Here is a 26,297-nt window from a genome sequence, read left to right on the forward strand (position 1 = left end):
TGGAACACGCAATCCCTTAGCAGTCTTTGCAAGCAAGTGTGCAAGGCAATCCATTTTTTGGTGACTACAGCGTGAACTGTCGCAGTTGGAACGCATGCAGCTGCAACGAATCACATTTAGCAGATGAGGCGGATTAGGTCCGATGTCTAAAATAATTGGAGTGTGGTGTCCGTCACGTAATCTCCAGCCCCAGTCTTTCGGGTCGAGTTCTGACGCAGTATTATGCCATTCCATTACCTGATAGAAGAATGAAATAATAAATGAAATTTATATAAGAATGAAATTTCACAGCTGACGAAGTTGGTGGAAGTCTCTCTGGGTTCACAAAAGCTGATGTCTTTGAGCTGTTCAGTTTCTTAATAAAAACCCTGTACCTAGTTTTGCTGAGACCCACCCCTTTCTTAGCCTTGTAGAAACACAGCAAAATATTTTCACCAGCTTGCTAGTCTTCTTCCTTCGAAGAGGGTGGATTAAGGAATACTTCACAATTATTCCTAAATTTTTCATGGCTCTTCATGAATGGCAGCACAGCCTGCTTACATATCCCAAACAAAAGGAACGTCGTATCGCAGCCAAGAAAAACGGGGTCAACACGAATAGAGTGACAAACCTGTTCCAGCGATCTTTCGATAAAGTTGATGTGCCAATGTTTAGTTGACAGCGCTCTTGACTTCGTACTGGTTACGAAGTAGAGATCCCTGGCTTCCGGAGGCAGGTGATGGAGGAGAAGGATCAGTCAATCAGTGTCTTTTCCGACTATTGCGGTTACCCTTTCCTTGGCCGTGTTAACACCTGTTAATGCAATCAGAACGTCAGCATGTCTCTCTTCATGAAAGACAGTGAGGCCGGCAAGGACAAGCTTCTTACCAATAGCTCGAATAATGTTCTGCTTATTGTTGGGATTCCGCAGGAAGTCCTCCTCATTTCTTATCAGCTTCATACTCAATGTGAAGTCGACGGTTGGACACTGGATACCTTTCGTTCGTCTAACCTAGGTGACATCTTTGGTAGACGGACCTGAAGTGTAACCATCAAAAACGATGGAAGCATTTGAATACTTCTGTGGCACGAATGAAACGTAACTATGGTAAATCTGTTCGAAATTGTTTCCTGTTTTCCATGGAATATTCTGGAGCGGCCATCCACCATCGATCCCGTTTTTTCCGGCTCTTTTGATAGGACGTTTACAGGTTCTGCCTTTGCTAATTTACAAATAGCTTTCGCTAGCTTCGCTTTATCTGGCTGTCGCGGCAGGCTTGACGGTTCGAAAAGGGCAGTAGAATAGCTGGAGAGTTCGAATCTGAGAGTTTCTTCCATATCCCCTCCGGCTGTAGTTGCTGCTGCTGCAACACGTTGGAACAGAAGACTTGCGTCAATTTGTATGTCTTCACCGTCAGCTTCGGAAATGTCGCCTTGATAGGCCATCGTAATCACTTTGCTTTTGCGCTTGAAGACGTAACGATCGGCATCGGCGTCGTCAGTTGACTTCAGAATTTCTTTTGCTATCGCCTTTGCTGCATCCGCGTTGACATCCCTTGCTGCTGTCATACCATTCGATATATTTCGTAATTGAGTGCAGTTGTCGCACTTGCAGGACTGCGCAACAAAGCTACTAAAGCCTTTATGTCCTTTCCATCTCTTTCTGTCCGAGCTGGTCTTGCGGAAACGTACTGGTCAGATGACACGTACTCAACGCAGGTGAGTGACTGAATAAGATCATTAATTTCAGCTCACACTGGCATTGTTTTTGTCCAGGTCAACCTTTGCGTCTCACTCAGTCCATTTCCTCTCGCGAGTCCCATGCTTGTTTTCAGCGACCTCATCAGTACTTGCTCAATTACTAAGTCGGGAGAGACCCCAGCCCAAAATCTATCGCTTCTTCGAATGACGAACATCCCATCCGCGACATCTTAATACAGCTTCTGGTTTCTTTCTTTCAGCTCTTCCATTTGCTGAAAAAATATTCTCACCGATTTCGTATACAGGTTGTGGCCTGCAGCTGCAAATTAAGGGGGCATCTCAGAGAGTGCTTGAAGATACTGCACCCAGTTTCCAGTCCGTTCTGCCCTGATGGCCTTCTTAAGCACTCCGAACATTTCTGAATACTGAAGTCATATTTTTGCAGTCCTGTTGCTCTGCAACGTGTCTTGAAACTCCATCATTCGCGTTTGGATTTGACTTACTACGTCTGCGTTGAATGCGTCTTCAAGGGCTACTTCCTCATTCAGTTGAGCTATACATATTGCCGAAGCATCTGCAAAGTCTTGATGACTCGCGCGTTTGTCATCTATGCCGTCGAAACCATACGATTTGATAATCTAAGTGATCTGCAATGCTAAATCTATAAGCTCGTGCACTCTCATGGCTCTTGAAACAGCCTTACCGCTAAGGATTAGCTTAATGGTGTTAACGGCATATAGACATTCGAACACTTGTTTTATTCCTGTTTCCGTCATCAAGTGCCCGATCGCTCCAAGAAAGCTCGTACGGCAATGGAGACAACCGATCATTAGACCTGCTGCTTTGAGAAGGCAGCAGGCTCAGCATTGATGATGTTCACCACTTTCATGTACAAAGGTTGGTCAAAAGTCACAACTGTTACCATTACGTGCTGGTGTGCTTTATCGGAGATAAACGTAAGGTCGTGTATACACAAGAAAGATCGGAGGCATTATAGTCGATCATAGGCAGAAAAACAATCGACGACGCGCCTTTGTATGACACATGGTGAATTGCTTGCATAAATCCACTCCATCTGACCTGTTTCGTGTCATGTATCCGGCTTGCATGCCATAGTAGGTCAATGCCATCGATCGTGTCGTCAAAGGTGATAGTCGGGATGGGTTTGTACACAAGACTGTTCTCCCTTTGGCTTCTGTTGTAGAAGAAGAAAGGCCCTTTTCCAACCGGCTGGAGTACTTCAAGGCTTTCAACAGCTCTTGGGATTATGATTGGAAATTTGGGTAGCCTTGGTGTGGCAGCAGCTAGCATGCCTATCCCATGGAAAGTACCGTTTCCGTCGATAGTGCAAATGTTGTGGTCGACATTGTCGCCAATGAACTGCATGAAAGTTTTAGAAGTCATCCCTGGAAATTCTATACCATGAGTTACTGTGGCAGAACGCTCGGTCGAAGCAGTTAAGAGTAAGAAGTAGAAAAGCCTAGCCTATTCAGCTGGTCGATGAGAAAAGGTGAACCAGATTGTTGGTGTTGCTGGACTCCAAGGTATACTTGTAAAGGAGCGAGCAAAGATTGGGGACGGCAAGCCTGCATTATTGCTTGACCGATTGAACCTACGAGTAGGTGGTGAATCTCCAGCAAATAGGAAAAGAGAAGCACCAGGGAATAGGATATTAAACTCTCGTCAAATCGGTGTTAGAGGATTTAAAACCGGGTTGTTTGTCTCCTCTCCAAATTCTGTAGAGCCGTCTGACTATCTTTTCCCTTTAGAGGATATCTTGATTTCCCCCGCTTTTTCCCTAGTAACTGGAAAACGGGGGTAAAGGCTAATGACAGAGCAATCAAAGTAACATATTTATTCTTCTCGCACTGGGAAACCCCAGAAAACAAGTCCTGCAGACTGCTGTACAAGATCTCTATTTACCTCCTATTTTCCCCCTGTAAGTGGGGAAACAGGGCTCGTTTTGGAAAACAAGACAATCAGGGACTTGATGTTGGAGGATTGACACTCTCCTCTTCTTTCTTTTATTAGTTGCCTCGTTTGTTCTTGCAGCCACTGGTCTTTAGGGCTCTTACGGGTGCCCAGGGTTGATTCAGCAATTTTGTGGTAGCATTCCTTCATGGCTTCCCATACTGTTTTGCATTCAGCTTCCTGTGGTACAGATAGGGCTTCGAATCTGTATCGGAGATGGCTACGCAAATTTGTAAAGCGCTGTATTCGCAATAGAAAAGCGAATAGGTAGTAAGACTATATTGGTGGAATGAGTAATTAATTACCAGTCTATGTCCCTTTGATAAGGTGCTAGCGCTGGTGAAATACGAAATTTCTATTAGAGGTACGAAGTTGGTACATAGGTTTGGAAGAACGGCAGGAGGTATTAGGAGAGTGGGTTACAGGCGCAAAGCCAGGTACACCATTGAATGTGTGTGTTTAGTTCCTTGGTATTATAAGTCTACAGTAATTGCCTCTTAACCATCAACAAATGTTGCCAAAACGAGGCAACAGATACCAAACCTACAAAAAATAAAGGTTGGCCAATGATCGCATATTTGAGTAGAGAAGTGTGATGTCATAAGACTATGATTCACGTTGGATACAAAATTTTCGACTGCTAAACTTGTCAATTTAAACATGTTGTCTATTTCAGTCATCTGGCTATACATCAGTTCAGTATTTTTAGAAGAAGAAGTTAGGAAGATTGGTTGTTTTAGTTACGGCCAAGGCCAAATTCAGGGGAGGGGTTAGATGGTTTGAGCCCTCCCCCCCTCCGAAATGTTTTTCCGGCTTGTAAACCTATATAAAAAAAAAAAAAACACATTTCCAATGTGTTTTTAACGTTTTTTTGTAACCCCTTCCCCGAACCCCCCCCCCCCCCCGAAAACAATAGCCCCCCAAAAAGAAGTTTTCCGTAAAGAAGGTTTTTAAAGAAAAGTAAAGGCCATATTAAACTTCATATTAAGATCAGCAGAAACTAGGCCCTCTCCCACGCCCTTTTTTCTCAAAATCGTCCGATCAAAATTTTGAGATAGCCATTTTGTTCAGCATTGTTTAATGGCAATTTGAGATTACTATGACTATGCCTATGCCTTTGGAGATATCATGAGCCCCCCCCCACCTTAAAGCCCATGGAGGAAGGTCTTAAGCTATACAATTTGTCCATTGTTTACATATAGTATTTTTTATTGGGAAGTATGCATACATTTTTCGGGTTGGGGGGGGGGGCAGACGAGTTTTCTGCCGCGGGGATTTTCCATGTGGAGGGAAGCTTCCAGGGGGTGAATTTTTCAGGGGAAATTTTAAAATGGAGGAATTTGTCAGAATTCCTGTTCTTATGTCTTGCTTTCTCTTTGCCGACTCAATTTTACGCGTGTAGATACTTAAGGTAATTGTCCGGGGTAAATTCTCACCAGGATTGAATTGTCTAGAGAATATATCCGTGGGGAGGAGGGATTTTTCATGGAGGTGGAGCCAGGTTTCCTGGCATTTTTTTAAAAATGATCAGAAATTTAATAAAAAAAACAAGTTTTTTCGACCGAAAATAAGGAGCAACATTAGAACTTAAAACGAACAGAAATTATTACGTATATGAGGGGGGTTGCTCCTCTTCAACACCTCGTTCTTTACACTAAAGTTTGAATTTTGTCCCAATTCTTTATGAATAACTCCTGAAACACAAGGTTCGTTTAATTAGAACAATAAGGAATTTTCTTTTTAAGCACTAAAAAACCTTAGCGTAAAGAGCAAGGTTTTTGAGGAGGAGCAACCCCCTCATATATGTAATAATTTCTGTTCGTTTCAATTTTTAATGTTGCTCCTTACTTTCAGTTAAAAAACTGTTTTTATTTGATACTGTTCAAAACACATAGTTTTCACTACAAACATAGAGTATTGCTACTACCGGCTTCCCTAACTGTCAAACTATATGTTTTGAACGGTCTTGGAAAAAAAAATAATAAAATTAAACTGAATATTTGATATATAATGATATTAATTGCTGAAAGCTCTTCAGTTCAAGATTTTATTTCACTATAATTTTCATTTTATTTTCAATGTTGTAATAAGTGCAAAAGAAAGTATTTTTAATGCAATTCGTTTCAGTAAAGCGCCAATCGCGCAGACTTTTTACAGTTAAGGAAGGGCGCAGTAGCCAAACTTTTGTTTTTAGTGGTTTGTTTTAAGCTTGATTTGCATGTTCAATTTAAATTTTACTTTTTTTAAGATTGATTTATTCGTTTATATCAGTACCTTTTGTATGTTTGTTTGCTATGATTGTTTATTTAATTTCTGTTCGTTTCGGGTTTCATTTATTCTTTGATAGCAATTTCTGGTTGTTTTAAGTTTGAATCAAAAATGATAAAACATTTAAGCCTTTTGGCCTTTTCTATAGGCAACGCTATAGCGTTGCTTATGGTTATTTATTTAGTTTGAAATTAAGGACGTGGCTTCTCTACGTAATTTTTTTAGACCACACTTCCTTTCAACTTACAAATAAAACAAATGAAAATATAGAAAAAACGGATATGATATTTCCAAAAGACAGTGGTAAATACTTTTAATAATAAGAAGGGTCCTTCTTATTATATAAAGAACAACTTCTTGTTCTTTATATGTTCTGTTTAATTTAGTTTATTTTTTCCCGTTGATAAAGGCTTCTGGACATGAATCTAAAATGTTCGGACCTTTATTGCTAGTATTTTTTTCTGTCTTATTTGAAATATTACACCTGTTTATATATTTTTATTTGTTTTTTTAGTTTATATTGAAGTGATTTATCTAAAATAAGGTTCATATATGAAACATATGAGTAGAGAAGGGTCATTTGGCTGAATAGCCCAGCACTTAAGCCGTTTTTGATAAGCTATTCGGGATAATAATATTGTGTAAGATTTTTGGAGAAGTAATTAAAGATGGCTTTAAAAGTGAACAACAGTAAGAGGAAATTAATATAAGTGTTATGCCATTGGATGGAAATCTAATTTTGTCCTCCAGAATGTCTAAGGTAATGTCTAAGGGAATGTCGGATCTAAGGTATAAGGTAAGGTCCTCCAGAATGACTGAAATACGTAAATCCTTTCACGTGGTCTTTTGCTAAAAATTCAAGAAGTTCACAGCTACGCCTCTATATCTTTTAAAAGCGATCCGAGGAAAAAATTTCAGTTGTAAGGAAACTGGCAAAACTTTTCTTACAACTTTTTCGTATATGTGCGAGGTTTATTTAGAATAACCTTCTGGTCAAAGCAATTTCGGTCAAAAATAATGTGGAAGATCCTAAATCGCTGAATATGACGAAAATGATGGAAGCTATATCGATGGACAAATATATAAATCATACGTTTTGAGGTTTGTGTACGAATAGAAATATGTGAGGCAACAAATTTTGTTTAAGATAATCGCGCTAGAATTGTTTCTTTTTACGTAATAAGCAGGGATTTCGCTTGGGGGAGGGACGAGTGGAAGGAGTGAACGTAGAACTTCGTAAGGGGATCATTTGAATGGAATCCTTTTGACAATCTGCATACAAAGGGCGTCTTCTGATTCAGTTCATCTTCCCCCCTCAAAATAACTTGAAAATTTCACCTTCATGCCCTTAGGCATAGTTGTTATAGTAGTCAAAGTAGTAGTACTGAAATTACTAGGAATAGTATTGAATAGCGGTAGTACTAATACCAGCAGTAGTGCTAACCTATTGACTTTTGGGCAGTAGAACACCCCTCTGATCAAGTCTTGGAAGTTTCAACTTATTACAGTTAGCCATTGCTATGACATTGCTGATATATCCTTTTGATAACCTGTATGTTCATATGCTTCTTGAAATTTTTCATCTCATTGCTAATAGCCCTACAAGTAGCTGCCATAGAAGTAGTAGTAGTAGTAAATATAGCAGTAACAGTAGTACTAGCAGTAGTGTGCACATATTTCCTTTGTGTGACATGATCTTCCCATTTAAGTATTCTCTGAAAAGTTCAACTTAAAACACAAACCAACTCTTGAGATACGCTGTTTTCACAAAGTGCATACACAGAGTGTCTTTTGATTTAGTTCAAATTGCCCCTTAATACTGTAAATGGAGTAGCGTGGTAGTAAAGGTGGTAGTTGTAGTAGTGTTGGTAGCATACAAATATTGCCTTTTTGATCATCTCTCTTATCATTTCCTGAATTTTCGGAATTAATATACTCAGTTATTCCTGTGTTAACCCTTTTGACAATTCATATGCACATAGTATGCTTTGATTTAGGTTAGTACTCTCCCCAAAATACTCTTAAAGGTTCATCTGAATGCTCTTCGTCTTTTTGGAAAGTAAATGTCAAACATGTACACCTTTTTCAATAACATATACCGTGTGTAAACAATGAACGAACTGCCTAAATTACAGCCCTTGTCCTGAGGACTGTGGGGAGGTTGACATCCCCAATACGGGACCTTTCAATAATGCTGAACGAAATAGTGCTCTTAAAATTTCGATCAGATAGGTTTTCCGGAATGATCGGCTTGGGAGGGGGCTGACGTCCCTCCATTCATTTTTCACTCTTAAAAGCTGACTCTTAATTACGTTTAAAATGTTTCTTAACTATTTTGTTCAACGTAAATGAAAGGTCCAGAAATTATGTCTTTGAGGATGACAACCCTCCCAGAGCCCTCATGGCAAGGATTGTAATTATGCCCTGGGGGCGTATAAGGTATATGTATATAGAAAGGGTGATCGTATGAATTTTGGAGGTGGCTGATTGGATTGGTAATCAGAAGTTCTAGTGCCCTTTTTAAGATTTGCAGTGATCAGAGGGTGGATACCCCCCCCACACACCTCGTATTTTCCCTAAATGCAATTGATAGAAATTTTTAGATGGCCATTTGTTGTCTTAAAAACTTCAAAAAGAGCTCATTGGATTGGAAGTTGAAAGGCTAGTGCCCTTTTTAATAGTCGAAAGTGATTGTCGGGCCACTTACCCCCCTCCCACGCCCACCATTTCTCCCAACACATCCAATCAACATTTTGATATAGCCATTTTGTTCAACGTAGTTGAAAGGTCCGGAAATCATGTCTTTAAGGATGACAACCCTCCCAGAGCCCTCATGGCAAGGGTTGTAAGTTAAGCCCTGGGGGCATATAAGGTATATATAGAGAGGATGATCGTATAAACTTCAGAGGGGGCTCATTGGATTGGTAATCAGAAATTCTAGAGCCCCTTTAAAGATTTAGAGCAATCGAAGGGTGGCAACCCCCCCCCCCCCACACACCTCGTATTTTCCCGAAATGCATCTGATAGAAATTTTTAGATGCCATTTGCTGTCGTAGAAACTAGATTTGAAATTGAAAGGACTAGTGCACTTTTTAATAATCAAAAGTGATTAAAGGGCAGCTAACCTCCTTCCCACGCCTACCACTTCCCCAAACACATCCAATCAAAATTTTGAGACAGCCATTTTTTTCATCGTAGTTGAAAGGTCCGAAAATTCTGTCATTGAGGATGACAACCTCCCCACAGCCCTCAGGGCAAGAGTTGTAAGTTATGCCCTTGGGGCACATAAGGTTTATATATAAAGGGTGGTCGTATAAACTTCGAAGGTGAGTTCATTGGATTGGTAATAAGAATTTATAGTGCCCTTTATAAGATTCAGAGTGATCGAAGGGTAGATGCCCCCCCCCCAAACCTCGTATTTTCCCGAAAAGTAGCTGATTGAAATTTTGAAACGACCATTTGTTGTCATAAAAACTTCGACAAATGTTCATTCGATTGGAAATTAAAAGGGCTAGTGCTCTTTTCATTGGTTAAAAGCGAATGGAGGGCAGCAAGCCCCCCCCACGCCCATCAATTCACAAAACACAACAAATAAAAATTTTGAGATAGCCATTTTCTTCAACGTAGTACTGATATTAATTCCTTAAAGTTTTAATAATTATATTTATCTATTAAAGTTAAAAATGATTTTTCATCATTTTATTTATCAGTCCTGGTTGAACTTCGTTGAAGTAAGGATGCTGGGGCTGTTTTAAAACTTTTTAAGAGCATTTTTAGTTTTAAACTTCGTATTTTAATGTAAGTTGTTTATATATATATATTTTCTTTAATGTTGTGCTGAAGACGGCCCCTGGACATAGGGCCGAAATATTCACCGATTTAAATTGCACTGTCTTAGAAAAAAAAAATTCCCTATTGTTTTTAAGTTGTGTTTGTTTGACCCTTAGCTTTTACACCAAAGTTTAACTTATGTATTTAGAATGCATCGGAACTGAAAAAAGTCCCTGAAAAAACTCTCCTTTTATTCTTTTAAAGAGAAGCTTACATGCTAACATCATCATTTCCATCCTGCTCCGCATCCTCACTGCGCTGCCATCATATGATCAAGTAGTCTCCTTTGGTTTGATGTTCGATCATGAATCAAGAGGAAATTTAGAGTTGCTACTCTTTTGAGAAAACCCAAAAGCCACATTCACACAACTGATTGGGGTAGCTGATCCACTGACAACACCTTAGATTACAGCCTTCTCTTGAGCCTCAGGCTGTTACGTTTATATTTTTAAAGGAGGATTCACTGGAAAAATCTTATTCCTGTCGAATCATTATTCTCCGTATCATATCTCCAGAACAAAAACAAAAAATAGGATCTGATCAAAATAAAAAGATTTACATAAAAGCCGCCCATAGTATACCTTAAATATAATATTTTACCTCACTATAAGAATGCTTTACAATTTTAGTTTTTTTTTTGGGGGGGGGGGTAAATTTCATTTTACATTTCAGATATCGAAATTTCAGATATCGTGTCGACCTGCTGAAAAACATAGAAACAATGAACAGGTATAGAACAGCACAAGTTGTCGAGAATCCAACCTATGGAAGCTCCAACAGCAGAAGAAATTGACCGATTGGTCGACGAAAGCGCATCCATCATCAGAGAAACAGCTAGTGAAATCCTGGGAATTCAAACCCATTCGGATAAACCGTGGATCACCCCCGAAATTATAGATCTATGTGTGCAGAAGCGCGCCCATGCTAACAAGGTAGATCGACAAAGCAAGGACGAGTACAAGAGACTGAAGCGCCTAGTAGAAAAGAAAATCCGGCAAGCTCTAAGACATTACGTCAATGAAAAATGTCGTGAGTGTGGAGAAGCCTTTTAAAAAGGTAATGGCCACTTCAAGTATAAGAAAGTCCGTGAACTGTCAAAAAGAAGTCCTCGGCCGCTCCTACACTGTTAGATAAACATGGGCTCCCAATCACCGACTCCGAGGGAAGACGAGAACGATGGAAGGATCACTTCAGCAAAAAATTGAACCCCACAATAACGCTCGACCTGAATATCTTAATTTCTTTCCCACTACCGCAGTACCCACTAGACCCAAGCCCTCCTCCACTAAGAAATGAAGTACTCTCAGCAATAAAATATCCAAAAATTAATAAAGCCCCAAGCCTGGATGGTATTCAGTCAGAACTGTTAAAAGCTGGCCCAGAAGAACTGGTCCATATCTATCACAAAGTCGTAACAAGTGTCAGGGAAACGGGCCACTTCCCCAGATCTTGGGCGAAAGCCACCATCGTCCCCCTTTTAAAAAGAGAGAAAAGGGTGACTGTAACAACTACAGACCAATAAGTTTAACTAGCCAACAGGCGAAGATTCTTACAAAAATACTCCTTGACCGTCTGAAATCTTTGACAAACCATATCTTAGAGGAATATCAAGCAGGCTTTCGAAAAGACCGCTCTACCATAGCCCATATTTTCTCCTCTCGGCAAATGATAGAGAAGTAAATCGAGTTTACGAAAAAGCTGCTACTACTCTTCATTGATTTCAAGCAGGCTTTTGACTTGATAAGGCAAGATGGATTATGGCCCATCCTGCTACGTTATGGACCCCCTGAGAACATAGTAATCCTGATAAGACATGTATTCCCATTTTGTCAGCCAAGTCCAGGCGCCCGAGGGATTGACAGAGGAGTTTCTGACATCAGTGGGCGTTCTTCAAGGTAGCCTCTTGTCACCCCACCTCTTTAACCTATTCCTCAACGTAGCGCTATCATTTGCTGAAACTGTTGACGGTGCAGAGATTGGAGGGAAGCTTATCGATAAACTGGCATATGCAGATGACATCGAGAAACTCAATAGTCAAGAGCATCTACTCCAAGCTGACACCGACGAACTAGTGTTAGCAACCGAGGCCTTTGGGATGGTCGTTAATACAGCCACAACCAAGGTTATGCGGGTGTCTGGAGACCCTGCTTCGGGAAACATGCAGCTAACAATAAAAGGAGAGCAAGTAGAAAATGTTGACTCCTCCGCCTACCTAGGGAGCCTCATAACTTCTGATAACGACTGCTCAAAATCGATCAAATGAAGACTCGGCCTGGCAAGCGTCAGCTTCAGGAACCTTTTGCCAATCTGGAAAAACAAGACTCTCTCAACTTCTCTGAAGTTGCGACTCTTTAACTTTCATCATATTTCCAATAGCTTTATACTCAAGTGAAACTTGGTCAATAAAGGCTGATGATGAGCGAAGGATCTCCACTTTTGAAACTAAATGCCTTAGACGCATTGCGGGGATTACCTACATTGACCGAGTCTCAAATGAGACCTCCGAAAGCTACTCCGTTGTCCCTGCACCGGGACTTAAGTCAAGTAAGTCAAGTCTAATCACATAATATGCCAAAAATAAATTCCTCCAGCTAAAGAGATACTAGAACATAAATTCCTCTCTGCATTAACAGGAAGGACTGCTCACGAGAATTTGGCCCTAAAAACTACACCTTTGAGAGTTTTCGGAACCCCTTCCCCAAAGAAAGGATATCTACTGACTTTCCCAACTTTCCTAATATTTGCGTAATATAATGCAATAGTGGATTACCGTCCCTCTATTTTGTATGGACTATGTAACCTAATTTTTAGAGGCAAATGTGGCACCAAGTGACAATATGACCTCTAAAGCTAGGACGATATTCATATAACTTTTCAGCAGTCCCAAGCCAATAAGCTATATCCTAATTTTTTGCCAAAGTAGGGTTAAAATTACTATCTATCTGTTTGAAATCACCGTAACCAGGAGATTATTTTATATAGTTATTGTCGTCACAATTTCATTCTTAAGAGTTTCAATTACTATTGGAGCGAGTCATATGTATGCAGTTTTCTCTTTGTTGCCAGAATTTCTAAATTTTGAAAGTGTCAAATTCATTTAGATTTGTGAAGACGAACATCTGTTTTGGGAGAGGGAATTTAAACCCATTCGAGTCCTGCTTAAAAAACACTTAACTTACTTAGGCTTTGGTTACTTGCGCACTATCTTTAGTGTTTATGGTTTTGTTATTGTCGGGGTAGTAATGATAGCGAAAACTTATGTGTGGTAATATAATCACAGCTTTCCGGTATTAACTAGCAGTAGCTCTTGACCGTGTCAGAAAATTACAGCTTACTCTGCTAATTGTAAAACTTGGAATAATAAAAGTAGCTTGGCTTAGTTAATTTTTACAAAATCTTCGGTTGATAAGTTATTCGGAGCTATTAGGCCATTGACGTAGGTTGAGTAATTATATTGTTTGGAAAGCATTATATTTGAAACCTCACGGCAGTGTTTGCTTGTTTGTTACGTTTTTTTCTCAGTTTCACTGCTGTAGTTTTTTCATTAGCCTACCACTATTGTGGATATAATAAAGGAGGCCCTAGACGGTCAATCATTTGATCAAAAGCTTCCGTCAAATGAATAACTCAAGCATGATTGACCGTCTAGGAACCTGTTTGAAGCTTGAGTCAAGCGTTGACGGTGATTGATGGAAAGTTTGAATGACTCAATCACATTGATCAAAAGTATTGTCTTAGATGAGCTTTGATTAAGATTGAAGGGTTGATTGAAGGGTCGATTGAAGGTTGATTAATGCACACGTCAATCGATTGACGGAAACTTTTAATCAAAGTGATTGACTGTTTAGGGCATCCTTTAACCGCAAAGCCTGAAGGTCTAAAGGTCTGAATGCAGAATTTATACATGTTCTGTAGAGCATACAATTTATTATAATATAGTAGAAAACTTTTAGGGATCCAATCCTGCTATTTACCTTGGGTAATTTCTCTGCTTTTTAATTTGGAATTTCTGTATATGTTTCATCATGTGTCAAGCTTGGACACACTTTCAGTCAATAAACTTTTCAATTGACTGTTGCAGCATTTTCAAACAGTCGCTGTGTATTTTTCTTCGGGAGGGGGGGGGTGGCTATCAAACTCACAGCCCAAGAAAGTCTGATGATGGATGATTTAAAGGGCTTAGTGAACTTTCTGTTGTTTTTCTTTTTTAGAGTACACCATCTCATTTATGGCCTAAACCGTTTTTTTTTTCCTACAAGAATTCCGTATTTCAAATATTAGCCTGCAGAGTCGTTACTTCTTAGGCTTTCTATGAACTACTATATTTCTTTTGGAGTGACGATGAACCATGTCCACCTTGTCTTGTTTCGATTTATTGTTCTCAGCTTTACATGCTTGTTGTCATGCTCTCATTATAATTTTTGCAGATTATCCAAGGTCTTGTTTTCTTTTTATTCTGTTGAAAAATATTGTTTGAATGTTTTTATTGTTGCAATATAGTTTTCTTTCTGAAAAAAGTGCTCTAGCTTAAACTTAATTGTTAAATACTTCAGAGGGAAAGTGATGCAAATTGAGGGGTCAATTTGGAGGTAGACTATAATACACTAAAGTTTCATACAATAACCAGTGTATTTTTTTAGTTAAGTAATTTCTGACAGTAAATTATTAATGATGTGTCGCATGCGGCTTTTTGCACATGGTTCCCTTTTCGCTTAGCTCTCCGTTTGATTTGTACTTTTAGATCTAGCTTCTTTTTTTTTCCAAACGTAGATAGGCTCGGTGTAAAAGGCTGAAAATGTGGATGATTTCTAACGGTTGTTTATCCCTGCTATGCCATAAGCTTATTTCCTACGTCCTTATCCCCGGAGAGAAACCCCGCCTGGTGGCCTCATAGCAATTTTAAGGTGGAACTTTCATGAGTATGCTTAACCAGAACTGTAACTGTAAACAGTACTGCTGTGTTACCTTGAAGAGTGGAGCCCCTCGAGGAAGCTATAGGCTAGTACACGAAACAGCATTGTGCTGTATTTGGATATTTTCGAAATCAGAAGCAACGCTGTAGCGTTGCCTATAGTAAAGGCCATACGGCTCCAATGTTTTATTTTTTATTTATTATTATTATTATTTTTTCCCAGAGGCACTTCATATGGAAGGGGTCGTCGTAAAAGCTTTAAAGGGGGCTCATTCTATTGGAAATTGAGAGCTTTAGTGCCCTTTTTAATAGTCGAAAATGATTTGAGGGCAACTAGCCCCCCCACGCCCATCAGTCCCCCAAACACATCCAATCAAAATTTTGAGATAGCCATTTTGTTCAGCGGAGTTGATTTCCAAATAAAAAATATATTTTTGAGGAGGACACCCCTCACAACCCTCAGGGCAAGGGTTTTAAGTTATTCCCTGTGGGCATATAAGGTTTTTATAGAACGCGTTGTCGTAGAAACTTCAAAACAGGCTCAATCAATTGGAAATTCAAAGGGCTAGTGCCCTTTTGAATAGTCGAAAGTGATTGGAGGGCAACAAACCTCCCCCCCACGGTCATCATTTCCCCAAAAACATCCAATCAAAATTTTGAGATAGCCACTTTGTTCAGCGTAGGTGATTTTCAGATAGAAAATATGTTTTTGAGAAGGACACTCCCCCACAACCCTCAAGGCAAGGGTTTTAAGTTATACCCTGGGGGCATATAAGGGTTTTATAGAAAGCGATGTCGTAGAAACTTCAAAAAAGGCTCATTCGATTGGAAATTCAAAGGGCTAGTGCACTTTTTAATAGTCGAAAGTGCTTTGAGGGCAAATAACCCCCCTCTCACGCCCACCTTTTCCCCAAATACATCCAATCAAAATTTTGAGATAGCCATTTTATTAAACGTAGTTTTAAGTTCTGGAAATTAGGTCTTTGAGGATGACAACTCCCCCACGGCCCTCAGGGCAAGGGTTGTAAGTTATGCCCTGGGGGCATATAAGGTTTTGTATAGACAACATTGTCGTATAAACTTCAGAGAGGTTTCATTTGATTGGAAATTGAAAGTTCTAGTTCACTTTTTAAGCGTCAAAAGATATTGGAGGGTAACCAGCTTCCCCCTCCCCTAAACGCTATTTTATACCCCTTTGTTATCAAAGGGGTATAAAATAGCGTTTGAGTTGAGGCTCACTCAAATCATGGGCCAGGGGGCTCACCATTGCGAAATCTATAAAATCAATCCTGTAATAACTAAAAATATAAAGTATTTTGAGTATTCTAACGTCTTCCACAACTCAAACGGTCCAACATTCTACAGCCCAATGAGTCTGTCTAATCTCCTAAATCGGGAACGGAGGAGATGAGTGAAGTTCCACCCCGTATTGGATAAGTCTCCAACCTCACCCTCTCCTACTGTCTACGCCTAAAAATTTTCTTCTTTATGTCAACTACACTGCCCCCACCCCAAAGACTTTAATAAGGTAAATTTCTGTATGGGAAGAACACATAATAAATCTATTATAATTATCCAATTATAAGGTTAAAATACATACTCTGCGGTAGACACAAAATTGCCTTGGCAAAGAAAATCCTATTATGGTCAATTCCAAACAGTCGTTATCTATCTGTGTCAGCAAGTGAAATGGTCTAAACACCCTTATTGAAGCTATTTTCTCAATCCATTCATTGTTGTCAATTGCTGTCCACAAGTTATGCAAGCGGTCTATTGTTCATATATAAGGTTTTTATCAAAGAAGTAATCGTATAGACTTTGAAAAAAGCCTCATTCGATAAAATGAATAAATAAATCTTAAAACGAGTGAAACTGAAATTGAATATGCAAATCAAGTTTGAATCGAAAAAAATAACTACAAACCAGAGTTTTGGTATCGCCTCACTGCAGAAGCCTAAAACCTACTGCGTCATTGGCGCTTTACTGAAAACGAATAATATTACAAATGTTTTCTTTTGTACTTAATATCGAAAATAAATATTAAATTACAGTAAAATTTTGAACTGATGAGCTTTCAGCAATTAATATCATTATACATCAAATATTCAGTTTAATTTAGTAGTTCTTTCCAAGATTGTTCAAGACAAATATAGTTTCATTATAAACAAGAGTTTGGATACTGCCCCCTTCTTTAACTGTAAAAACCTAAACCCTTCTGTGTCATTGGCGCGTCACTGAAAACGAATTACTCGTATGTTACAAATTTATTCCTTTCCAGTTCTTACAGCATTGAAAATAAAAATAAAAATTACAGTGAAAAAAAATCTTGAACTGATGGATCTTTCAAAAATTAATATCATTACATATCTAATATTCAATTTGATTTTGTTTATACTTTCCAAGACTGCTCAAGACTCATATAGTTTTCAGTAAAGCGCCCATGACGCAGTAGGTTTTAAGTTTTAGGCTTCTGCAGTGAGGCGATACCCAAACTCTTGTTTGTAGTGATTTTTATTCGTTTCGAGCTTGATTTGCATATTCAATTTAAGTTTCACTCGTTTTAAGATTTATTTATTCATTTACATTAATATCTATTGTATGCTTGTTTGTGTTGATTGTTTATTTAATTTCTGTTTGTTTTAAGTTTCATTTATACTTTAATAGCAAACTATTTTTTTTCGTTTTATGCTTGATTTTCATATTCAATCGAAGCATTACTCGCTTTAAGACCTAATTATTCATTTATGTTATTACTTGTTGTATGTTCTTTCCTATTATTTTCTATTTCGTTAATGCTCATCGTGGGTTTTAGGTAATCTTTAAATATAAGCACAAGTCCTTATTATTTTAAAATATAAAAGATGTATTTTTCTGTTGGTCATAAGTCTAAAATGACATTAACTTCTCTGGGAAAAAATTAATTTTCGAAAAGTTTTTTTTTATTTAATCAGCATAAAAAGCTAATTCCTTTCTTGTATAAATTGTTATCAAAATTAAGTTTTAGAATTTTGTTACTGTTAGCTCGAGTCGCTGCTTACTTTCAGTTCGTTACAACGATTTCGTGACTGGTCTCAGGCGGCACGGTGCTGGAATGAGTTATTTGTATTAGTAGCAGCCGTACTGACAGTAACTTGCGCTAGTTAGAAACGCATGGTTTAATAGGACTGGTTGTCCCCAAAAAATTATTCTCATTGAGCTGAACAGGATGAAAATTTCGACTGTACTGTTTAAGTCGCGGTGACTATAAGTTAATATACTGGTATGCAACCTTTTAGCCTTCAGCCACATGTTGTTTTCTAATTTTCACCCCCTCCCATATTTGGGGGTCTATTGTCGAATTCAGCCCTTTATAAAAATCGGTTTTTTAAGGAGTGTTGAAATTCCAGTAACAAAGATATACTTCTTCCGTTGCTAAGCTGTTAATCCTTTTGATTGGGATAAGAGCATCTTTTTTGTTCCTTTTTTTTTATCAGCAATTGATAGTCCATGCTATCATAAGTTTATTTAATTTCAGGTTTGAAAAAAAGTAGTCTTCCTAATGTCGACTGCGGGAATTGGCTAGAAGACATCCTAGTAATGTCAAAACTCGATAGCCAAATTTCAAACACGTGATTTAATACTAGTTGATTTCCAAGGATTGTTCCTTAGGTCTGTGGATGGTGAATATGCCTTATAAAATATCGTTTATAAGTGATTAGGTCATGAATTTCAGTGTTTCTCGAGTCAAATTGAGTGATTGATGATTGTGTTTTGATTTGTTAAATAAGAAATGAGTGAAGAATGCTGGAAACGGATTTATTGCACAGGCTCGGATTCGGCGCAAAACTCAATGGAGTACTGGGATTACACTATTGAATTAGAATGTCTTAGAGGACAAGATGGTAAGATTATTTTTATTCTTGGACGTAGACTAGCTGGTTTTGCAAATTATTATCCAGTTTTATTTTAAACTCAATTGTTACCAGTTCTTTTTCTCTTCTCCCTCTCTCCATCTCGCTTCCTCTCTTTTTTTCCTTATCTCTCCTTCTCCTTTGTCTTGAACATGCAATAAACATAAATTGGTACTTGTGCATTATACCCACTCTTTTATATATGTCAAATGAGACGCGGCAGTTACCGGGACAGAGATGGGAGAGGTACCCGACCATAAAACAGTTGTTAGAGTCGAGTTGTGTGAAACGGGTGATCTAAAATGAATGATAAAATTAAAAACATAATTGTAACATGTAATTATTGTAATTTTGTTAATAAACCATTATAATCCGGTATCTCTCTGTTTTTATCTGTTTTTTTTTTTAAATTTGGAAAAACCACACCCCCCCCCCCCCCCTAACGTGCAAATATATAGCCCAAATTTGTTTCTAAACTATTCTATATTCATCCTATTTTATTTCATTTGCATTAACCAAACTAGCAGTATATAAAAGAGTGGGTATAATGCACACGTAGCAATACATTTTGCAGTTATCACTCGTGTACACGGGGAGAATTTGGGGAATCTAGCCTCTTAAGATACTTCCCGTCCTCTGCTACCCTCCCCTCTCTGATGTCCTCTGGATATCCCCTGTTACTACCCTCCCCAAAGCAGCAAAGGCCCTGGGTGTCTGTGCGCCAACGAGGATAGCTAGACCAGGATTTTAATTAGATAAAAAAAATGAACCACAAAAAAAAAAAATCATGAACTGTTTCAGAATTACCTTCCAATCAAGAACGTATCCAAGGGGATTAGGGGTTTTGAACCTCCTCCCCCGAAATGTTTGTCCGATTCGTAAAAACGTAACAAAAATGAATATAAACAAATTTTTATGTGTTTTTTGGATTTTTTAACCCTCCCCCCGAAAAAATCCTTTTGTACCCCCCCCCCCCAGAAAAAAAAACTGGATACGGCCTTGCTTCCAATGTATGAAATTTATGTCATTGTATATTTAACCAAGTTAGATAGTAGAATACAAATTAAAAAGAGAAAATCGATTAAATAATATTTAAGCAAAAATGTGTCTCAGTGTGGATATTATAACTATAACCCCCCCTCCCCCCCGTTCTGGAAGCAAGAAGATATTAAAAAATGTTTAGGAACAGCAGAATAAGAAAAAAAAACATCTACTTCCACGCGACATTTCCTAGCGGCTCTGATTCCCGAATAGGGTCAAAATACTAATGAAAACAAACTCTGAGATGCACAATCTATTTGGAACTAATAGTTTTGGTGTTCCTTACGTTTCAAAGGAGATGCTGTCGCTATGACGTATTCACCCCTAAACATACTGACTCACAAAACCAAGTTTTTTCAAATGTAAGTGAAGAGTGCCATTATTACTCGAAACGAACAAGAAGTATCTCGTATGTGAGGGGGACTGCTACCCCCCGATCTCCCAAACTATACGTTAAAATTTGGTTTCTATCATTTATACTACTTGCTACAGATATCAAAACTGGCGAGACCAATGAGTGGCATTGTAAATAATTGTTTTTAATGCTAAAATAAGCTTTATTTTTTTTTGCTTGAGTTCAAAGGATGATTTAAGTTGTATTCCAAAAGTTATCGACATCATATCTGGGGAAAGACTACCGTGTTAAATGCAGGCTATTTAACGACTATTTGGCTCCTAAAACTGTTCTACATTGTTTTTAATTTGTTTGGATCTTGTGCTTTTAGTGAAGCGTTCAGTTTACGTAATCCCTCCATTCCATTTTTTTATTAAGCAAACCTTGTTGAACCCAAAAATAGTTTTTTGTGCAAATATTTTGCATAGGCTTAGAGCAGACAATTTTGCTCGATTTTTGCTTTAATTTCACTTTCAATTGCTGTTGGAAGATGGGGAATATGAATGTGTAAAATATTGAGAAAATATCGATAAAACGAGATTTCTCCAAGCATCAGGGACAGTTTTAAAGTTTTATAACTGTCCAGTTTTTAAAGTTTTATACTTTAATTAACAAAGTTAAAGTATATTAAATATACGATATTTGTATATAATAAACTTTTATTTTACAGATTTGCAACTTGCAGCCGAGATTGGGAAGAAACTTCTGGAACGAAATAGGGAGTTGGAAAACGTTATAAAAGTCCAGCAATCGACTATAGATGATCAATTTTTGCAACTCGAGGTAGGAGGAGTCTCAAAATGTCCATACTCTTTTTTTAATGTCTGGGTAACGGTCAATGCATTAAGACAAATGTTCTTGGACTTTATTTTTAAGAGTTATATCTTAAAATCGCAATTGATCAGTTCGTTTACGTCAGTCATCTTTCTTACGCTGATATTTTTATATCATCTTGTTAGCGGAGGATCTTGAGTTTCATCAAACATCCGTAACTATAATCTATATTATTTTTTGGAGGGGAGGGATATAGATCTTTCTTTAGAGGCTTCCAAAATCGATTTTATGATAGTCAATCCAATTTGAGGCAAGAGAGTCTCGTTGTTGAATCACCGTATAGATGCGTTGAATTATCTGAGACTGATGGTGGATATATGAAAGAACTGTGAATTCTTATGCTGTCAAGGCATAACTTCTAAAGTCTTATGGTGTACTTGTCAAAATAAAAGAACCTTTTAGAAATTACCAAGAAAAACTATTAAATGCTTTGTTTTCACCTGATATATTTTTGATTATGCTAGTATGGAAGCTTTTCGAAAATACTGAGCAACCTATAATCTGTACCGTATACAATTATTCAGATACTGCAAGCCTTTTCTTGGCCTTTCTCTATGGACCAGGGGAATTATTTCTAACACTTCCATCGTTAAGAAATTACAGCGTAAGAACTTAGATGATTTATTATCGATACGTTTCTGAAAGCGCGCGGAACGTATTGTCGATTGACCTCTGAGTCTGAATTGCATTCGTATTTAAAAAGTGTTGGCTTTGTTCAGACGCAGTTTGATTTTTTTTTATCTCCATGGTCTATTTTTGTTTGCATAATTTGTAAAGCCTTTTTCCGCTTAAATAAAGGGTTTTTGAGCAAAGCTTATGTAATTGGCAATTTTTTTTCTATTTGACATGTTGCATTCTTGTTTTTTTGTTTATGTGTATTTTCTTTTTCTTTATTTTCTCCATCGTCAGAAGTTTAATGTGTTGTAAAGAGGGTCTAAATAAAACCAGAATAAGAATGTAAATTCCTTCCAATATGATGATTAATATTGACTGAAACATGGCGCTTAAAGCTCAAGACAATTTCTTAAACCACATTGGCCGGACATAACATAAAGAAAGAAAAACGACCAAAAATGGGGTTTTTAAAGGCCAAATGAAAATACTGAAAAAACACAACAAAGCGAATATTTCGAGGAGATAAACGCCTGTGTTCTTCAGTGCGAAACGAAAAATATAATCAGTGCGAGTGCCGAAGAACAAACCAACAAATAGAACGCGGAAAGTCAATGTGAAAAAAAAAATCAAAAGATGAACAAAAATCAATAAAAGCCAAATAATTGTAAGAATTGAACCCAAATACCTAACAATAATAAAAGTAAGTCTTCAGCAATATCCGTGATTTGCAAAGAAATTCAAAATTGAACCGCCATCGACGGATACTAGCGAATAACTGAGAAATAAAAGAAAAACATTCATTCACTCAAACCCAAACGAAACAGCATTGAATGAGCTGTCTTTTGACTCCTGATTTTAATAATTGCATTCCTTGCAGACACTCTTTGAGACTTAAGGGGTTGTTGACGTGTCTGATGAAGTGATTGGGAAAGTGTTACAAGGTTTATATCTGGGACTATGAAAGTATCGGCTTCTCTTTTGAGAAAACCGAAATACGACTCATTTATTCTTAAATCACCTGAATCCCTGTTCATTGCTAGAACTACATGCTGGTCTTTATCAATTTCAACGGAGTCTCTGTAGTGCTGGACAATACCTTTGTCATGCGAAATTAGGCTAGCTTGATTAAACAAAATAGTATGGTCTGGGTTTTCAAAAATGTGCCCTGCAACGGTAGAGTCAAAAATTTCTGTTTTTTTCCACTTTTTAAGTGTATTATTAATTGAGGTAGAGTGCTGAGATAATCTATCCGTGAGTCGCTGATCAGTTCTTCTGGGAACTGATAGTTTTTCTGGGTCTATAATGTATTACGGTAATTACTTGGCTAAAAAAGAAAAAAAAAAAAAAAAACTAGTAAGTGTAAATGCTATTTTTTCTTAGATTTTTTGAAACGTGATCTGAAACCCCTTTACCGTACGGGAGACCAAGATAAACTGAGTTTTCCCTTTGATTCGCGTTTTCTGTGTAACTATCTGATAATCTTTTAATGCGTTTTGCAATTACAGGATTTATTCAACTAATTGGATAGCCATTCCCAAATAAAATATCTCGAAGGTGGTCGAGCTCTGAATCCAAGAAGCGTGTTGAACAAACTTTCAATGCTCTATCAACTAGAGAGGTGACTGTTCTAGGTGAATACCCCCCCCCCCCGGAAAGTACCCCCTGGAAAATACCCCCCGGAAAATAACTCCGCGGAAAATACCCATCTCCTGAAATTTTCCGTAGGGGGATGGAATTTTGGTACTTGTATGTATTATGCGCCACTCACTCAAGTTTACGCTGTGTAAAATTCGAGAGCACACCGTTTTTTTCGTTAGTTTCTTCGTTACTTTAGAAATAAATTTGCGCTATAGATTTACACATTAGGGGGGGGGGGTAAGCATAGCGGGTCTGCATGCAAAATGCGTTTGGTACAGTTATTCTGCATATTAGATAGATATACAAATAAGTGTATTTTAAAGCCAAATATACGGTGATCAACACAATAAAATAACATAAATAAATATAGTGAATGGGGTGTGTTTAACCCCCCGGAAAATGCCCTCCCCCACGAAAAATACCCCCCTCCCTTGCTGAAAGTAATCCCCGCGGAAAATACCACCCTTCTTGGAAAATACCCTTCTTGGAAAATACCCTCGTGGAAAATACCCTCGTGGAAAATACCCTCCCCCCCCCCCGGTGGAAAATAACGTTTCTAAATTTGGAACTTTTATTTGAGTTTTTTTTAGTTTCGTTGAAAATTGATAAGGAACGGAAAAAGAGCAATCTACGCACCAGAAGTATCTTAAAAACTTAGAAATAAAAAAAAAAACACAAATCCATTTGTGTTGAAAAGACTTCCATGTGGTTTCCGCAATTTTTGGCAGTAGCGGGTGCCAAATTAAAAAAAAAAATCGAAGAAGAAAAACAATTTAGGCAAACAATCATCAAAATTAAGCTAAAACATGTGGCACCACAATGCTTTAGAAGGTTTTGCTACCCTTTGAAAATATGGCTTTCATTGAGAACCAACAAAATAAAAATTGTTTAATTTCTTCCGGACAAAAGCGTTATTAAATTCTACGAGTTTGTTTTTCTTATCTTCCAAGTGTAAAACTACCACAAATCACCATTAGCAAATAAATTAAACCCCCAACTAACAGAAACTATAATAGATAGCCCAGTCAAACTCAAAACGAGCAAAAAGTAAAAGGAGTATGGCTGACAACACCCGTGTCTTCTTCTGCGTAAATTCCTCTTTTTTCCGTTCCTTAGCACTTTTCAAAAAAACTATAAAAAAAACTCAAATAAAAGTTTGAAATTTAGAAACCTTATTTTCCACAGGAAGGGGGGAGGGTATCTACCGCGAAGGTATTTTCCAAGAAGGGGGTATTCTCTGCGGAGGTTACTTTCCGTGGGGGGGGGGGGTATTTTTCGTGGGGGAGGGCATTTTCCAGGGGGTTAAACACATCCCATTCACTATATTCATTTATGTTATTTTACTGTGTTCATCGCCGTATATTTGGCTTTAAAATACACTTATTTGTATATCTATCTAATATACAGAATAACTGTACCAAACACATTTTGCATGCAGACCGGCTATGCTTACCCCCCCCCCCCTAATGTGCAAATCTATAGCACAAATTTATTTCTAAAGTAACGAAGAAACTAACAAAAAAACCGGTGTGTTCTCGAATTTTACACAGCGTAAACTTGAGTGAGTTGCGCATATTACACAAGTACCAAAATTCCACCCCCCTACGGAAGTTAAAAAAAATAAACTGAAATAAAATTCTCAAATTTGGAAAGCCTTATTTTCCACGGGGGGGGGACTTTTTTGGGGGGGAGGGGGTATTTTCCGGAGGTTGTTTTTGAAGGGGGGGGGGTATTCGCCGGGGGGTAAACGCCGGCCACCAGAAGTGACAATTCGTCTTTTCACAGCAGGAGAATGATTAGAGGAATAATTTCAGTAACGTTCACTATGTGTGGGTTTTCTATTGACATCAGACTCGAAATATGTATCATTTCGGTGCACCAGAACATCTAAGAAAGGAAGCCACCTCTCTACCTCTGATTACTGAGTAAATTTAAGTTTTGGATCCAAGGAGTTGAGCAAGTGAAGAAAAGAACTCAGAGATTCGTCACCATGCTCCCACGAATAAGAAATATCATCTTTAAAACGAACCCAAAATTCAGGTTTACGAAAATTTTTCAAAATAGCCCTTTCTTCAAGGTCTTCCATGAAGATATCGGCCTTTATTGGTGGAAGGCGGTGGTGCCCATGGAAAGCCCATATTTTTTTCTATAAAAAATGCCTCTATAATGGAAGTAAAAAGAAGTTCTGTTACAAAGGGCTGTAAGTGAAAGAAGTGTCTGATTCGAAAGAGTAGATTTTTCTGATATAGATGGGTCAAAATTAGGTTTATGCTCCAAAATCAGTTCGGCCTTTTCAGTTCCACCAAATATTCGCTTTGTTGTGTTTTTTCAGTATCTTCATTTGGCCTTTAAAAACCCCATTTTTTTCGTTTTTCTTTCTTTATGAAAGCTCAACCCCATTGTATACACTCACTGTTTCCTTTTTATTCCTCTGTCTGCCCCGATTTATCACCAAGGAACATCCCTAGGTGATCTTTGGGTGCTTCCCTTTTTTAATCTCCTCCAAATTTAAAATCGCCGTCCAACAAATGTACCCTAATTTTTAGGCTGTTGATCAAAGTTCACCTTAAAATTAGCCGCTTGTGTTGTTATTTATTACTATATTCCTTGGTTTTGTTGTTGTTATCTGTATAATCTGTATTATTACCCTTATTCTTACCTCTAAGGGTGTAAACCATGGAAATAAAAATCTTGGAGAGCTTAGAAACAACCCACTTACTTCCCACCAGTTTTTACAATGGTACAGCCTATTTTTTATCAGAATATGTTTTAATGGTATATAAAGTGGCAACTTTTAGCTATGTTTCTTAGTCCAATCTAGCCAAATGGGTCAATTCTGGGTCATAGCCGAATGGGTCAAATCGAGGGCCGTATCTAAGCCCCCCCCCCCGAGAGAAACTTAAATATATGTAAACAAACTTTTGTTGCGTTTCATAAAGTACCTTTTGTACCCCCTCCCCCCACCGAACAAAAATCCTGGAAACGGCCCTGGTTACACGAAGCCAAATTTATATAATTATGTTTTTTTTTTTAATCAGAAGCAAATTCTCTACTGTTATACCATTATACCATTTTGGAAGAAATGCGTATTTTCATCTTAAAAAAAGAGCATTATTTTTTCTTGCAACTGCACGATTTTTTAGCATATTTGTTAGACTGGAGGTTGCCAAGTGATTTAGTATGCACCTTTGGGAGCATGAGAGTTTTTGAGCCGACTTGTATT

The 26,297-nt window shown here is 37.9% G+C and overlaps 1 protein-coding gene across 2 annotated transcripts in view; it reads left to right on the top strand.

Moving 5' to 3' along the window:
- Cen (cerebellar degeneration-related protein 2-like) overlaps positions 1-26,297 on the top strand; it is a 189,297-nt gene that overhangs the window by 11,953 nt on the left and 151,047 nt on the right. For both annotated transcript variants that reach the window (XM_089103345.1, XM_089103344.1), the window contains exons 2-3: positions 18,177-18,543; positions 20,658-20,770. In XM_089103345.1, coding sequence (XP_088959471.1) covers positions 18,432-18,543; positions 20,658-20,770 — 225 coding nt within the window. In that variant the 5' untranslated portion in view covers positions 18,177-18,431. The remainder of the gene's footprint in view (positions 1-18,176; positions 18,544-20,657; positions 20,771-26,297) is intronic.

Source organism: Artemia sp. Qi Xiang Cuo, chromosome 17 (assembly GCF_049724085.1).
Source record: "Artemia sp. Qi Xiang Cuo chromosome 17, ASM4972408v1, whole genome shotgun sequence".
Lineage (NCBI taxonomy): Eukaryota > Metazoa > Arthropoda > Branchiopoda > Anostraca > Artemiidae > Artemia > Artemia sp. Qi Xiang Cuo.